Raw genomic sequence first — 17944 nt, 5'->3', positions numbered from 1 at the left:
CACTGGGTTGCCCTAAGTTTTCAAATGTATGCACAGAGTCAAAAGGGTTGGGGATGCCTCCCAAAGACGGAATGAACTGCCTTCTTGTGTTTCTCAGACGTGCGAGTTAGGAGTGAGCGTGTGCCTGCCCTCAATGACCCTCACTGGCACATGCTTACTGATCATGTCCCCATCAGCTAATTGTGAAAGGGGGCTACCTGTGCATTATTTATGTGCACAGGTCACCTTCACATTCCACTGAATTGCAGATGACAGGAATATCAGCACAACGGGGTCCCACTGCTCTTTCACCAAATCTGTAACTGCATGAGGAGGGTTGTGCTGTGGAACATCTCGCTCTCACACACCTTCAGTCGTATCAGTCACACATTTTATCATTTCATTTCAAAGAAAGTACAAATCATTAATTCTGGAACAGACCAGTTAATTCAGGATTGCTGATATTGCCAATGTAAGTGACTCTCCAGGGCTAAATTTTGTTCAGTACTGCATAAATCCAAATACGAAATGGACAGAATCCAGAAAGGAAACCACAGCCTTGAACTTAGAAAAGCTGAGCAGGGCTGCTGTGGGAAGGACAGGAGGACTTTCATTTCTGGGGGTGCCATAAATCAGAGTTAACTAGGCAGCACTTGATATCACCAAACTGCATAAACGGAATCCACCTTTCTAGAGGAGGAGGAGGAGGAGAGTCTTCCCATAATTCAGCAACAAAGTATTCCAAATCTCCAGATTTCCACAGACTGAAGCTGATCTCTTATCCAGATTTGAATAGAAAGATCAGTGCTGCTCCTAACATAAGAAACTACACAAACATTTTTTCCAATTGTCCTTTTGCACATTCTAAAAGGATCTAGTTGTATTATAACCCTAATTATAATATTCTATAATATCCTGTCCTATTATATAATTAATATATATGTGTGTGTATATTTTCAATAATTATTTCCACAATATATTTTCAAAATATTTTCAATAATTATTTCCACAGTTATCTTCCCACTATGTAGGATTATAATTTCCCATACATCTTCAGCCCCTCCAAAATATTTGAGAATGTTTTGGCTCACTGAAATAAATGAGACTCAAGTTAGTCATGAGTAACTTAGTCCCACTGATTTTAATGGGTTTGTTCGAAATATGCTGAATGACTCAAACTTAGATCCAACCAAGTTTCCCTTGGAAGTTGCATCCGGTTAAGCCTTACTGAATCTTTATGCGTCTACATCCACTGTGCATCATGCATATTGAGATTAAATTCTCTTTCTTGGCATTTCTATCATACAATTATTTTCATTGCTGGCTCTCTTCAGTATCCTATGAACCCCAGACCACATCTACTCAAAACAGATAAAAGTCTTACCTGCATCAATTCCTGGATTAATCCCACACCTACTGAAAACCAAATATGTCTTCTGTATTGGTGAAGATAGGCTACATTTTTCCACTGTGGGGTTGCCAGAAGCAAAACTCCGTATCTTACTGATGGGCTATCAACTGTACACAGACACTCTCTGACATGTGTTTTAGTTACAAATCCAGAAATATAAATGGCCTACAGTAAAACTACATTATGTAGTTGGAATGCAGTATACTTCTTACGACTTCAGTACTATGCCTCTTTCCCCACTGGGCCTTATCTTAAACAAATATGTAAATCTGTGCTAACATCATTTTTATTGACTTGCATATATTTTAAGCTTCCTTAGATGATCAAATGTTTCAGAACTTAAAGGTGCCCATAGTTTATATGCCCCTTTCCTCATTTTAGAGTCTGTAATTTTCTAATGTTTAAGTCAGATTACAGCGAGAAATAAGATGAAAACCAGTGAAGGGTCAGTTTCAGCTTCCTCCAGAGATGTTCAAATAACTCTTAATAATTGGGGCAGGAGCAGGAATGTTACAGAACGGCTTTAATAATTAATCATTTCTGCAACATGCATGAGCTTATACTACCCGGGATTATATTACAATAGCTTCTGATTAATAGAGAAGAAATAATGTTCATTTTACATTTAAAAGCAAAAGTGGAAGAAATTATCACTACACTGGTGACATTTGCTACTTCAAAGAAAGTGATTACTTGTTCTTGCTCTTCAGTTGCTAAAAATATTTTAAAATTTTAAATTAAGCAGAGGCAATTGCAAGGCAGTCAGAAGGTTTCCAAGGTTCCCGTGAATAAAAAATTAAGAAGGAAGAACTGGAAGAAAATACCATAAGAAATATCAGCTCACTATCAGAGGATAGTTCAGTCCTTTCATAGTGCAGATGCTTATGCTATCTTGTTTAAATGATGCTTTCAAAATTTCCTTCATTGGAATTTTCACCAGCTTTTAGAATTACCTGCTTTTATCTGAAGAACCTCTATGGAGAGAGTATGAATGACAGACTGAAAGCTGTGGTGAAGTAGAAACTGAAGTGCATCCCCTAAAAGAAAGATTTCCTTCTCTATTCATTCAGTCTTCCTTTAACCCATACAGAACCATTACTTATCATTCTACAATTCTCTTTCTTTACTACCACATTAAATTTCAACTTTCACACTCCACACAGAGCATACTGAAATAGTGTTCGGGATAGTGGGGTGCCAAATTATTAATGTACTGTTGTTTAAAATTCCAGTCTTTGTGATAATCTGACAAAATCTATATATCTGAACAGTGGCTATGTTCACACAACATGACAAACAACCCTGTGTGGTCACCATGCTTTCCAGTTTTTTGCCATGATCTACCTGACAGACAATCAAGTGGCTTCTACTTTATCATGGCTTCCATCTTCCTTCCACTGTTGGCATGTATCCCATTAGCCACTGTGCCTACAAGTCAATCCCAAGGTGCATCACTCTCTTCCTATGTTGCTTACCTCTTCCTCATTGGTCCATGCATAGAGGTAGGATGGCTAGAGCTGCTCCTGCAGTTGCCACTCTTTCCAGGGTACTCTGTGATAGTTGCATAGTAGGGCTGTGGAAACTAGAAGCATGGTTTTGGACAACACAATAAGCCATAGTGGTACAGAGAAGCAATAGAGCAAAGTTTTATTCCTTGCAGTGGTTCTTAAAGATCAAACTTGCCATGGTGAATTACCATGAGTGGATGTGGACAACACAACTGGAACTCCATGTCTGACAAGTATGCCTTTCAGTTTTTGGGTGACTTGGTGTGACTTGGTGTGCCAAACTCAAGAAAGGAAAGCAAGCGCAATATATCTGGATAAATAACCAATGACTACTATGTATGTATTCCTTTTCCAGACAAACCAATCTAGGTTTCTTAGACAGAGAATAAAGTTTCAGGAGCCTGCTTCCTTGCAGTGACGCATTTCATGCAATTTTCAGCTGTTCTATTTGTCTGCTAAGTCCTGACCACCAAATGGATGCTGTGCTTAATACTTTGATATCTATTGTGGAAATAGAAACTAAGAAACAGAGTGAGTCAGAAGGGGCCTCCCAGGCCATCTAGTCTGACTTCCGGTTCCAGCCAGCTCCGTTCATGTAATCCCTACCATGTGCTTGTTCTATCTTTCCTTGAACACCCTCACTGATGGGGCCTCAACCACCTCCCTCGGAAGCCCATACCCTATCCAAGTACTTCCTGACATCCAACCTAAAACCGGGCTCCTTGAGCTTTGCCCCATTGGAACGTGTCCTGCCCTCCACTGCAGGGAAGAACAAAGCACAGCCCTCTTCCACATGCTATCCCCTCACATAGCTAGAAGTTGCTAAAAGATCCCCTTAGAGCCCCTCTTCTCCAGGCTGAAAAGACCCAGTGCCCTCAATCTCTCCTCATATGTCATCCTTCCCAACTTGTCTACCATTCTCATGACCCTGTACTAGTCTGATTCTAACCTAGCGATGTCTCTCCTGTAATGTGGAGCCCAGAACTGGATGCAGCATTCCAATTGTGGGCACACCAGAGTTGTATAGAGTGGTATCAACACTTCCCTAGATCTGAAAGCCACACTTCTGGCTATATATCCAAGGGTAAGCCATCCTTAACTGTTGTGACACATTGCTGGCTCATGTTCAGCCTGCTGTCAACAAGAACCCCATGATCCCTTTGACAAGTGCTGCTCTCCAGCCACTTGTCCCCTATTCTGTACCTGTGACATCTATTCCTGCCTCCCAAGTGCAAGACCTTGCACGTATCTGCATTGAATGCCATCCTGTTGTCCCCCACTCATTTCCACAGCCTATCGAAATCCTTCTGGATCTGGATCACCTGCTCCTCTGTTGTGGCCACCACCCCCACTTTGGTATCATCCACAAATTTAGTCAGCAGATTGGTTATCCCTTTCTCCAGGTCATTGATAAAAAGGTTGAACAGAATCGATTCCAGAACTGAGTCCTAGGGGACTCTCCTCATCACCAGCTGCCATCCTGATCCTTCCCCACTGATAGTTTTATTGGATTTGGATTTTAATGCTGTAAGCTGTCCTGAGATGTTATACATAAAGGACGGCATATAAAAGTTTTAAATAAATAAATAGTCACTCATCTGCTTGCAGTCTGTCAACCGTGCCCTAATCCATCAGACAGTGCATTGGTCTATCTCAAAACTCCTCAATTTCTCGACCAGGACATCATGGGGCACTTTGTCCAAGGCCTTGCTGAAATCCAGGTAAAAGACATCCATGGTGTCCCCACTGTCTAGCCACCTTGAGTCTTTATCATAGAATCCCACAAGGTTTTCAGAATCCATGCTGCGTGGCTGCCAACCTTCATTCCCTATCTAGAGTTTCTAGAGCTTTCCCTATTCTGAGCCTTTCCATTGTCTTTCCCAGAATGGATGTATGGCTAGCTGGCCTGTAATTCTCCATATTCCCTCAGCTACCCTTTTTGAAGATTGGAACCACTGAAGCCACCCTCCAGTCCTCCGGAATGTCAGGAGGTAGATCCCCCAGGTAGATCTCCACAACCTGCTTTGAGGAGAACACAGAAACAGAACAATCATTTAACATCTCTTCCTGTTCCCTTACGCCTGTTATGAGATCCCCTCCCTTCTTTTAAGTGGTCCCACCACCTGTCTCCCCTTCCTCTTTCTACTTACATGAAGGTAGAAGCCCTTTTTGTTGCTCTTGACATATTTCACAAGTTTCAGCTCATAATCAGCCTTAGCCTTGTGAAGAATTCTTTGCCTTGTGCTGCAGCCTACTGGTATACCCTTTTGTCCATTTGCCCCAGTGTCCATTTCCTGTGAAGGTCTCTCTTCCTTCTAATCTCTCTTACCACCTCTCTTCACATCCACTGTGATGCCCTCTTACACCTCCCCATTTTGCTAATCAGCAGTATCGTTAAGGCTTCCACCTGCAAGGCCTCCCTTTTTAGAGCTTCCCACCCCTCCTGGACTCCCTTGCCCTCTCCCAGAAGACTTCCTCCAGCCTGGCCTTCAATTGACTGAAGTTGGCCCTTAAGAAGTCCCAGCTCCTAGAACTTGACCTCCCACTCATCCCCAGTCCCCTGATCTCAGAGAATACGATGGAGTGGTCACTTGCATCCAGAGCTCCCCTAATCTGCACATCATCCACCAGATTCTTCCTGTTGATCAGAACCAAGTCTAGGATGTTCTCCCCACCTCCACCCCCTTGTTGCCTCTTGGATCCTGTGGGTGAAAAACTCTCCCTCCATAGTTCCTAGGAAGCAATGGGGCCTAGCTGCTGCCGCTCAGTGCATCTCCCAACTAATATCAGGGAAGTTAAAGTCTCCCATTATGATCATGTCCCTCCCCTGGGATACCCTTCCAATCTGGTCTATCAGGGTATCATCCAGGGTCTCAAGTTGAACTGGTGGCCAGTAATATACACCAGTATCAGATACTTGACCACCTCTAGATCCTATCCCTTCTTTAACATTCACTGCCCTGAGATACTCTTACCACCCCGAGACACTGTGAAGGGTGGGACATAAAAGTTTAAAATCAATAAGTAAATAATTAAAGTGCTACACCCCCTCCCCTTTCCCTTCCTGACCTTCCCATAGCATACCCTTCTATGTTGTTATTCCAGTCCTGCATTTCATCCCACCATAATCCGCACCAGGTTGTACCCATCTATTTCCAGAAGAGCCTCAAGCTCTTCCTGCTTGTTTCCCATGCTCCTAGCACTGGTGTGCACACATAGCAGCTCTTTCTCATGAACCCTTTCCCTGGCTCCCCTGACCTCCTCCTTCCTCCCAGCCTCCCTGGCACAGCAGGAAACCTCTGTGCAGTAGTCATGCCAGTCCTTGCAGTCCCTACAACATCCTGCCCCTGAGACCCTGGTCTTGTTCCTTCACTAGTCGAATCATGATTGGCTTCATGATTGGTTTCTGAGGGCCCTAATCCCCCCACCCCCGATCCATTTAAAGGTCTCAGGTTGAAGCCAACTAGAGCATTCCCAAAAGTCACTTTCCTCCTCCTGGTGAGGTGCACCCCGTCCCTCACCAGAAGTCCATTGCCAAGCAACCGGTTGCCCTGATCAAGGAACCTGAAGCATTCCTTCTGACAGCAGGCCCTCAGCCAGTCATTCATCTCTGCAACCCTCTCCTCCCTGGTCAGCCCATGTCCACAGACAGGCAAGAGCAAGGAAAAGGCCACCTGAATCTTCAGGACCTTGAGTCTCTTGCCCAGAGCCTCGAAGTCCTGAGTGATCCTACCCATCCCCTGCCTGACCATGTCGTGTGTCCCCATATGGATCACCAGGAGTAACTGATGATCCCCCAAGGGAAGAAGATGCTCCAGTCTGTCTATCACATGCCAGATGCATGTGTCTGGCAGACAGCAGACCTCCTTCACCCCTAGATCCAGCCAGCACACTGCCACCTCAGTAGCCCATAGTAAGGAGTCCCCGACAATAATGACCCACCTTCCTCTCCCATCTGGTGGAGATTGGGGGGCTGTACCTCAGCCCTCAGTCTCTGACAATGGCCTCCTGCCTGCATCTGACCTGGGGCTGGGCCTCCCAAGCAGGCAGGCCCCTGCCTGTTCCAGAAGAGAAAACCTATTCTCATTTTCAAATCAGTGCCTGGAGATGGATGGTGCGGTGCAAGCCTCTGCCTCCTTAGGGTGACATGCCTCCATGTCTCCTCAGCTGATTAGGGAATCAAGGGGTGATCCCTTCCCCTTCATCCTGCCTGGAAGGGGGCTGCCTCTGCTTGGCCTGGAGGACCTCCTGGGCAATGTCCAGGAGCTGTTCCCCCTTCCTTATCTCCCGGATGGAGCCGATGGCATCCTCCAGACCCTTCGCCTTTTCCTCAAGGAGGGACACCAGCTTGCACTTAGTGCAAGTGCATCCCGGCTCCTCCTGGGGAAGGTAGACAAACATTGCGCAGGAGCTTCAGGTAACCATCACTCCTGCCATGGTCGTCTCCTGGCCTGGCATAGGCAACTCCCTCAGAGAGCCTTGTTTCTACTTGCCCTCTGCACCCTTGTCTTGCCTGCACTATGCGACCCTTGCTTGGGGCTGAGAACCACACTCCCTTGGTGAAGACAAAGTCCCTGGGGAAGAGAGTCCCCGGGCAACACAGGCTGCAACGAAGCAACAAGGCCCTTCCCGCATTGTCTGTTGGTGTCACCAACAGTTGAGAGAGGCTTTATAAACCTCAGAGGCCACTGCCCCCCCCCCGCCTCCTCCTGGGCCTCTCTAGCCTTTCTAGCCCCACCTCCCTTGCTCTCCACTCCTCCCCCAATCCTCTGCCCAAACTCCTGCCTTGTCTTCGCAAATTCCCTGGCCACTCTCTCCACAATCTCTCCACAAGCTGCTGCCGAGATCCAAAAGCTGGGCATTTTGAAGCATCTTTATCTGTAACTTCTTGGCAATATGCTGACCTTTTAAAAGCAAACCCCTTTTGTACCATAACTGCACATGGCTAGAAAGCACATTTTCAAACAGTAGTATAGCTAATAATATTCAGCATTTATCACTTGTCCATGGCTTTGAGGGAGTGTTCTGAAGGCAGGAATAAAATCTTGCCATACATTCTAAAAATCTCACCAGCTGACTCCGCTATGCTAGCTGTATCTAGAGCCACCACCTGGGCAGTATTATAAGCCCCAGCAGGTGATTCAAGCAACCAAGGCAGCAGTTTCTGAATAGCAGCTTGTCACCTGTTGTAGAAGATGCTCTGCAAAACAGTTCTCTGTGCTTGTTCTCTGTTACTGCTCCAGAAAGTGGATCCCTTTCATTTCTGGAATAGTCCATTTGCCTCTGGCTCACCTGCCTCTCCTCCAGATGTCTTTTGGACTATAATTTTCAGAATTCCTGACTGTAGACCATCCTGGTGGACACCAGGTTGCCAAGCTGTTAGACTCTCTGGTGTTATCTGTCCCTCACTTGGTTGACAGCCTGCTTCCCCCGACCTTCAGAGCATCAAGCCTGCTATCGTTTGGGAACCTTCCCTAAGGAATCCTAACAAATAAAACCACCGGTACTGCAAGCACATGCAGTGCACATGAGCATGTGTGCATGCACACAAAAATATGATCATCTTTGCTTAACTAAATACATTGGCTCAGTCTCTCCTGCTCTGTTTTGAGCACCAAGCTCCATCCATCTGGAAGTACACATACATCCAATTCCTGAAGAGCATTTAAATGTTGATGCCCAGAAGCACTCTCTGCCCTGAGAGAAAAGCTTTTCATTTCTTGCAGTTGTCTAAGGGCCATCCTAAGTATGTTCATATTTCCCCTTGAAAGTCAAAACTTGCTCAAATTCCTCTACAGCCCCAGCCTTAGCTGAACTGGAAAGAATGGGAGGCCCAGTGGTTTAGATGCAACTATAACCAAAGCTTTGGTCTGTCTCTCTAGCTTGGTGAGACTCTGTACTGAATGCAAACATGGACAAATCCAACCTGGGGTCAGACTAAGGCCGAAGCAGTCAGGATGCAGACTATGGTAAAAGCCTAGTATTACCAGGCCAGTCGCCTGTTTCCAGAAGAGAGGCTTGTGGCACAGCAAAGACGGGACATGAGCAGTCAGAGAACATTTGCAGTCCAAGGAGGTCTTGCTGGACATGTAGAATCTACAGGTGCATGGGGAATATAAAAAGTATAACCCATACACCTCTGTTTAGCCACTCTTCCCATCCCTTTTCTTGGCAAATGAAAGCAAAGCTAATTTTGACTTCCTTCTCCCTGGCTGGCTGTGCTTACTTGGCCTGGCAAAAAGCAAAAGTTAATCCATCCATCTCTGAAAGGACAATGGATGCCCAGTTGGGCAAGCAGCAGGAAGACTGAAACCTGGGCTGTTTTAAGTGACCTAGTCTATTCCTGAAGAAATCAACAGCCAAATTCCTATTGAATTGAAATGTACAGGGGAGCAGTGCATATGCCTGTCATCAATCTAAAGTACAGTTACTGTATATGTTACTTGTACAAATAAGCTGGAGATAGCTTCAACTGCAGCCATTGGATAGTTTGCTGTTGCCAGGGAATCCCATTTTAGCAGTCTATGAGAATGTATGCTCGGGTCCACAGGGAGATGACTATAGTATGAACCTCAGAAGTTTTATTGGTGAGAACACCCAGAAGACCCCTCTGCAGAGACAAACCTTATAAGCAGTGTTGTCGGGCAGAGGTGTGCTCATCAACTGCAAAATTCCAGAACATATACAGAGTGTTTTATAGGTTTTGAGTCACACGCAGGAACAGGGTTGATGATGAGCAAATTATGAGCACGTAATATATTCATAGTCAAAACAATGTAAGAAATCTGCAGAGGGGGCATAACGCAACAGTACAGCAAATATTGGTGATTACAGGATATTGACATTGACATGACAATCAGAAAGGCACATGAATCACTGGGTGTGAGCTTGAACATATGAGCAAGTGTGATTACAACATTTCTTGGAAAACCAGTCAGCTCAGCTTGCTGCTGCCAGCAGGAGAATAGACAGAATTAACTTTTCCTTGGGAGGGCATTCTGCAGAGGATTAACTCTGCAACTAAATGTAGCAGCTGCCTCAGGCGAGTGGAGAGTCCCAGTCTCTTAAAGGGAGAGATGAATGATAAACCTTCAGGGAAAAAGGATTCTGGCTTGAAATTCTGCTTCTTTCTGGGCAAGAGGAGCAGGGATACTCACAAAGGCACATATAAGCAATCTTTCTCCATAAAGATTTATTTGGATTTCGCCAACACTGTCTTGTGGTGAAATTCTTCTTAACATGTTTTCAGGCTCGTTCAAGAACACTAAAAATCTGATCAAGCCTTCTTGGTGAGAATCCAAGTTCCATCCTTCATGCAGTCAGAGCCTGCACAGCACAAGGCCCTCGTGCCCACTCACCCCCACTGCTTTCGCTGGACTGCTGCGGTTTCTCCCAGCTCCACTGGAACCGCTTCTGAAGACAGTGGCAGCGGTTTGTGTCTCAAACAAGTATGTTCTCCAAGAAGGTGGATCTGATCTCAGATTTGCAGCATTTCTAGGCGAAGGAGCTAGGTTTGGAGTCAAGTGGCCACTGTGATTTATAAATGCAACAATATGTAAACCCGGACTGGCCTTGGTGGCCAAGCATTTTTCCTAATAGTCACCTGCGCATCCAGTTCTGCTATGCTTTTGCAATCAGTTGATTTTATCTAGATTAATAGACACTTGACATGATTTTTCTGTCCTTTTTGTTTGTTCTAGGCTGTTGCTTTCTTTCCAGGTTTAAAGCTGATCACCCCTCCGTGACAAAGAATCACTCAGCCAAATACTCACACACAAGAAGCTCAAATATTACACAGCATTTACATTTGTAGCACAAAAAGCAACATGTACAAAAAGTTACTTTGTACAGTAAGTCGCCTATTCAATAATTGTCTGATCATTTTAACAAGGGCTAATGAAAGATGTCCTAGTGAATAAGCACAGTGGGACTCGGTGTGGAGTAAATCTATGCACCAGCAGTTTGCAGGCCACTCCAACAAGTGGAGTTGAAAACCAAGTGAAGTCCTCTGTTCAGAGCGGAGAGGGGGACATGCTGCATTTCAGGTGTAACCCTGGCTGTTCTTTCAGCGCAACAGTGGGGAGCTTGGGCCAGGTGCTCCCCAGCAGGGCAGCCTCTTCACTTGCCTCTCCCTCTGGGTCAGTCGCTAACCCTCCCAGGAGAGGGATGGGGAGAAGCCCGGGCAGTCCTCGCTCTCCAGCCCTACTCCTCTTGCTGCTTCCCAAGTGAAAAAGAGCAGGGCATGGCAGCAGTGCTAGGAAGAGGAGCTGCAGGAGGGATGGGCCCATCTGGCAAGTTCAGTGCCTTTGTTTTTCATTTTCCCAGCCTTCCATTCACTGTATGGCCAGTTGTTTTTTAAAGCTGTGTGGATTTTTGTACTCATCTCTGCTAATGGATAAATTTTTGATATGCATTTTGCCTAATATGTCCATTTTGTTCAAGCAATGCTCCTTTTGCTTAGTGCTTTTGGTATGTTTCTTTCCCTAATAGTCATGTACTTTCCCCCCAGTATAGTTAGTTTTGTATGCAGCTTTTGCTCAGAGAACTGCATTTCAAAATCTAGTGAAGTGCAAATCATATGCTCATTCAGTAAGTGCATGTTTGGTGTGCCTGTATCAGTGCTGAAGCTGAATGGGATCTCCTCCGTGTCTAAGCAACTGGACCAAAAGACTGCAGGGGCTGGTAAGAGCCCCGTGAGTGGCCCCTGGGCCTCAGCTGGTGCTCAGCCATGGGGCAGCTGGCCCTGAGACTGACTGGACACTTGGCAAACCGCACTAAACTCCTGACTAAGCATAGGCTGTAAAGCACATTATACACATTTCTCTCACTTTATTTATTCTCTTAGTATTGTTGTTGGCTTTTTCATCATTATTGCGAGCAGTGTGAAACTTAGACTCTGAAGTGTTCCCTGAGAAGTGTTTGTGTGTATGTGTAAAAAGAGAGAGAGAATAATTTTAGCTTAAAATTGCCTCCCCCTCACCTTTTGACTAGGATCCTGGCTAGCAAAGATGGAACAATTGTTTCCCTGCTCACTCAACAGTCCTTCAGAGTGATTTGCCCAGTTTTAGGATTACCAGATGCAAAAGAGGACAAGCTCCTGCACCTTTAGCAGTTCTATAAAAGAAGAAGTTTCTTTCTTCAATACACTTATTGGGTAAAAGAGTCTTTTGCATCTCAGCCGAATTCCTGCCTTTTTACACTTTTGGAACTTGTGCCAATCGTTCAAAAAAAAAAAACCTTAAAAGTTTGCCCAAGGCTCATAGCTGAGCAACTCTGTTGAAACAGAAAGGAAGACAGGGAGAAGCAGTCGCCTTGGGGTCCTTCCCCAGCGATTTGCAGAATCCTGTTCAGGGGACTGGCTGGAAAAGTGTTACTCTGAGCACACACAGCCATGCTGTCACCCCAGTATCATGGATGGTTCTGCTGAACAAAACTAAAAAAATACAATGAGTAAAAAAGTACTTCTCTGCCATTAGTTGATATAAGGCAACCAGGTCACATCATAAGTGCTACCATTTTGCACCAGTTCTTCACACTCAGAGTACACTCAGAGAAGGAAATTTAATCATCAGTGCAAAGAAATTAATATATTTCCTCATTGTCATTGCTTTAGGTCATGGAACAAAAGGAGTGTTTGAACTTCTGTCAGGTTGGCGCCGCACCAGAGAAAACTTGCCATTCAAGGACAGGGTTGCAGACGCCTACTCTGATGTTATGGTTTCCTACACAATGACCAGCTCCTTGTACTTCATAGCCTTTGGCATGGGGGCCAGCCCTTTCACGAACATTGAGGCTGTGAAGCTCTTCTGCCAGAATATGTGCATTTCCATTCTGTTGAACTACTTCTATATCTTTTCCTTCTTTGGCTCCTGCCTGGTCTTTGCTGGGCAGTTAGAGCAGAACCGTTATCACAGCATCTTCTGCTGTAAAATCCCCTCTGCAGAATACCTGGAAAGGAAGCCCGTTTGGTTCCAGACCATGATGAGCGATGGCCACCAACACTCCTCTCATCACGAGATGGACCCATACCAGAACCACTTTATCCAACATTTTCTACGGGAGCATTATAACGAATGGATTACCAACATCTATGTTAAGCCCTTTGTAGTGATACTGTATCTCATTTACGCTTCTTTCTCCTTTATGGGCTGCTTGCAGATCAGTGATGGGGCCAATATGATCAATCTCCTTTCCAGCAACTCACCAAGTGTGTCCTATGCTCTCGTTCAACAGAAGTACTTCAGCAATTACAGCCCAGTGATAGGGTTCTACATCTATGAACCTCTTGAGTATTGGAATGGCACCGTACAAGATGATTTAAAGAAACTGAGTGAAGGCTTCAACACATTATCCTGGCTTCAGCAATATTACCAGTTTCTGAGAGCTGGGAATGTTAGCGCCACCAATAAGAGTGACTTCCTTAGCATCCTCCAAAATTCCTTCTTAAGAAAGCCAGAATTCCAGCACTTCAAGAATGATATCATTTTCTCCAAGGCTGGAAATGTGAATAACATAATTGCTTCCCGCATGTATCTTGTGGCTAGGACTAGTGAAAAAACACAGAGAGATGTTATTGAGTTACTGGAAAAGCTAAGACCACTGTCTCTGAAACAGAGCATCAAGTTCATCGTGTTCAACCCTACCTTTGTCTTCATGGACCAATATAGCCTCTCAGTGACCATGCCTGTCTTGATTGCAAGCTTTGGCATCTTGCTGGTGTTGTTGCTTACCTTCTTCTTGGTTATTCACCCTCTGGGGAACTTCTGGTTAATTCTTACTGCCACCTCCATAGAGCTGGGTGTCCTGGGCTTGATGACTTTATGGAACGTAGACATGGATTGTGTTTCCATACTGTGCCTTATTTACACTTTGAATTTTTCCATAGACCACTGTGCACCCCTGCTTTACACATTTGTACTTGCGACTGAGCACACCCGAACTCAGTGTATAAAAAGTTCACTTCAAGAACACGGAACTGCAATTTTGCAAAATGTCACTTCTTTTCTTATTGGGTTAGTCCCCCTCCTTTTTGTGCCTTCAAACTTGACCTTCACACTGTTCAAATGCTTGCTGCTCACTGGCGGTTGCACACTGCTGCACTGCTTTGTTATTTTACCCGTCTTCCTCACATTTTTCCCACCCTCCAAAAAGCACCACAAGAAAAAGAAACGGGCCAAGCGAAAGGAGCGGGAAGAAATTGAATGTATTGAAATTCAGGAGAATCCTGATCATGTGACAGCAGTTTGAAAATCACACACAAATATGTGGGGGGTTTTATTACTAAAGAAGTGTCACACACAGCTGCAGGGAAAGGATAGTAAAGATCACCACTGCTTGTGCTGGCCCATGCGAAACAAGACCAAGGAAGCCCCAAAAGGAGTGTTTATGGCACATGGAGGTAGAAGTGTTAAAATGATAACCTTAAAAAGAAAAGCGTGAAGAAGGGGGAAAAAACACCACATACTTTTTTTCCTTTAATCTAATCACTTCTCCAAGGGAAATGTTTATTGGCATTTTTATCCAACAGAACAATTACCAGGTTTGGCTTAAGTTATTAACAGTAGAAAAGGTCACAAGGGTTTCAAACTAGAAAAAGAAGCAAGACCATACAGCAAAAGGCAGTTATGTCCATAACTCTGATCATATTTGGGGTTTTTTAGAGGTTGGTCTAAGTAAAACCTATGCAGTTGGGAATGGATATTCAACCAAAGCCAAAGTTCTTCCCTACTCTAATGCACCATTATCTATCTCCATGCCACAGCTGACAACGGTGTCGCTTGTTCAGAAGACTAAGCATATGCTCCCCTACAATATAAGTACTGCAGATACGGGGGTGAAAGTTACTGGACACCTTTAGCTTCTACAAAATTGGTATTTTACAATGTGTTCAGTATGGTTAGAGTGACACTCAGAGCCAGTGGATTCTACCACATGGTATACTTGAATTCCCAGGTCTCCGCCACTGCAGTGCTCCTTGCAATCACTGCAGTGCTGTCCTTTTGCTTCCTGTACATTCTCTGTACCAACACCAGACAGAACATGCCAATCAGGCAGATGTGTCAACAGCAAGGAGAGCTCCCGCCCCGCAGGCACCACACGGGGATCGCTCTGTGCCCGGCTGAAGCGCTGAGCCCGCTGCTGCGGTGAGCAGCATGCGCGAGGCTCCATGCAGCATTATCCCATTCCCCCCCTTGAAATGCTCACCAAGCTGCATGCGGTTCACCTCTCCTCTGGCAAACGGAACAGTTGACTGTGTCTTTTGCCACAAGGGGGAAACCATTTTAATGAGAGGCATTAACCATAAAAGCATCAGGCTACTTGGGAGATTGGTTTTTATAAAACATTACGATTAAATGGCTGAAAGAACGTCTGTGGTAAAACAAAGCTTTATGGCTGTTGAGAATTATAGATGGATGCAGTAAATTTGTCTCTTGCTAAGGATAGTAGCTGCTTTATAAAGTATACATGCTTAGAAGCCAAATAGAAGGAATGGAAAGAGAAAGAGCCAATAATACTCAGGGTAAAATTTTGCCCTGAGTTAAGCCACGTATTTCTCTATTCCAGAAGCATTTCAGAGAGGGTTTGCTTTATGCATCTTGAATGCAATCCAGCCTTGCATAAACAAGCAATGTCTTCCTGAAAATATATTCTGCGTATTATGACCATTGTTTAAAAGAGAAGTCAAAGGGAATGTGGTGCGGTTTGGTATTCTTGCTTCCCTTCAAAAGAGCTTGTCTCGTTCAGCCTCCATGCTGTGCGTGTGAGAAGGGGCTGGCGCAAAGTTCAGTGGGTCCTCCTTGACTTGCGCAGCTGGCGCTTAAGTAACCCGTGAGCAAAGCCCTAGGGAGGAGAGGCAGGAGGAATGTGGGGCTCCTCCCACGGAAAGCACGGGGTGGCTCCCTGTAATGTGCATGCCTGGATCAGCAAGCCAACAAGGGACCCCTCTGCCGAGCCATACCCTGACTGTAGCCATGCTCCGTGTTCGTCGCTGTCGTCTCCAGCCTTTCCTCCATTCTTCTGTTTCTGGAAATAGATTTTGATTAGGTATTTGCCTGAGCCAAAGCCATATTTGTCAAATAATGTATACTGTTGTTATGATTCAGACCATTCCTCCAACTAACTTTTCTTCTGACTGACAGCAGCAATCCAAGATTGCAAGCGGAAGTCTTTCCCGGCACAGACATTCCTTTTCCTGGAACTGCTGGGGACAGAACCTGGGGCTGCTTTTTGCATGCAAAGTATGTGCTTTCCCACACGGCTACCCCCCTCCCCCGCCGCCTCCAGTATGTTGTGGGGAATAAGGCCTTCTTTCATGTGTTTTCATTCTCCATGGTTTTACTCTTGGGTCACTTGCCTAGAAAGATAGATGGTTTGAAAATTCCCACAAATACATTCTGTAGATGCAATATTATTTTCCCTGTAATAGATCTTGTGCTGATTTTTTGAAAAGCACTTTAATGTTACATTTTGGTACATCAAACCTTTTGAATCTTGAATTTGAAACAGGCTGTTTTGAAGTTTAGCCATGGCAAAAGCAAAAAAAAAAAAAAAATAGTCTCACATATAGTTGCACTCTCTTTTCTTTTGAAACACACATGGTAGAAAATGCTTGCCTACTGAGAGGGCCCAAGGAGAGGAATGAGGGCATTTTCCCTATTCCCAAGATCCAGAGGTCCTCCTGTCCCCACCAGCACCTTGCCTGTAAGCACATTGCCAAGATGAAAACATTGAAATCAAGCGTCAGGCCACACTCTCCCTCTGCCTGTGTATTATTACTGTGTCCTTGTTTGACCCTTTGACACTGGCCAGAACCAATCAGAAGCAGTGTCCAAACAGAGCAAGCGGGGCAGTGAGACTCTGGCACACAGGTTGGTATTCAGAGCCAGGCTTCTTCTCTCAGTGAAGAGGTACGGTAACTAAAGTAACTGCAGTTCCAGTGCGTTGGCAGGAGCAGCAAGGGGTGGGCACCATAAAAAAGGAGCACGAAGCAATACTTTACCCATCACAGGAGCAAAATGGCCAGAAGCAAAATACATCCCTTCTAAGCAATACTTTACCCATCACAGCCATGGGAGAGAGTGAGGAGGGCCAGGGCCAGGACCTGACAGGCAGCAAAAGGAGCTTCCCATCCAGTGCAAATACCAGACCGAGGAACTGGCCGTTTCCTTTGGGACCTTGATGAGGGAGGAGAGGATGAGTGCCCTTCCACATGCCATGGGCCTGGGCCTGATTCCCAGAGCAGCTGCATGTAATTATAAATCCATTCAGGCAACTTATGCGATTAATCTCACAGTTAAGCTGGCCCCGAGATTTCTTGTAGACCACTGTGACCAATAAGATTGAGAGGTTTCTCAATCTTCTCATATTGCACAAAGCACTTAAGCCTCCAGTCACCAAGAATTGATACTAAGTCAGCACGAGCTAATACAGAATCCCTGGGGCAGGAAATTCTGTTTTATTGGCTTTTGTTATTCACATAGAAGTAAAATGCATACCTATCATACTGCCATTATAAATATTCATCAAGCACCCAGAAACTTAGGAATGTAAAGAATGCTAAAAGGGCCTCAGTAATCATGTTTTTCCTTCAAACTAAAGGTGTGCGGGGGCTGGGGGGGGGGCAGGACAAGCAACACCTTTGCATGGGCCCAGGAATATGAGCATGATGCTTTATGAAGACACAAAGATGGCACAATCCCACATCTAGATTAATTGTGAGTACAAACAAGACATTGATTCCCCCCCATGCTTATGGCCATCATTGGGATGTGGCCTTTTCCAACATATGACAAAAGAACACACATACTTGTACATATGCAAAATAAGGAGGGTCCTGCAGGAGAGCAAATGAGAGCATCCCCTACAAGATCATAGAAACATAGAAATACAGCAAGTCAAAAGGGACCTCTCGGGCCATCTATTCTGACCCCCAGCTCCAGCCAGCTCCGCTCATGACATGCCCACCATGTGCATGTCCAGCCTATCTTTGAACGCCCTCACCGATGGGGCCTCAACCACCTCCCACGGAAGCCCATTCCACACCCTC

The 17944-nt window shown here is 45.1% G+C and overlaps 1 protein-coding gene across 2 annotated transcripts in view; it reads left to right on the top strand.

Moving 5' to 3' along the window:
* PTCHD4 (patched domain containing 4) overlaps positions 1 to 14145 on the top strand; it is a 67020-nt gene extending 52875 nt beyond the window's left edge. For both annotated transcript variants that reach the window (XM_044445177.1, XM_044445176.1), the window contains exon 3: positions 12512 to 14145. In XM_044445177.1, the coding sequence (XP_044301112.1) occupies positions 12512 to 14145 (1634 nt within the window). The remainder of the gene's footprint in view (positions 1 to 12511) is intronic.
* Positions 14146 to 17944: the final 3799 nt, after the last annotated feature.

Source organism: Varanus komodoensis, unplaced genomic scaffold (genome assembly GCF_004798865.1).
Source record: "Varanus komodoensis strain SLA01 unplaced genomic scaffold, ASM479886v1 scaffold47, whole genome shotgun sequence".
In the NCBI taxonomy this organism is placed as follows: domain Eukaryota; kingdom Metazoa; phylum Chordata; class Lepidosauria; order Squamata; family Varanidae; genus Varanus; species Varanus komodoensis.
The sequence above is the reverse complement of the archived record's forward strand: the minus strand, read 5'-3'. Positions and strand labels throughout refer to the sequence as shown.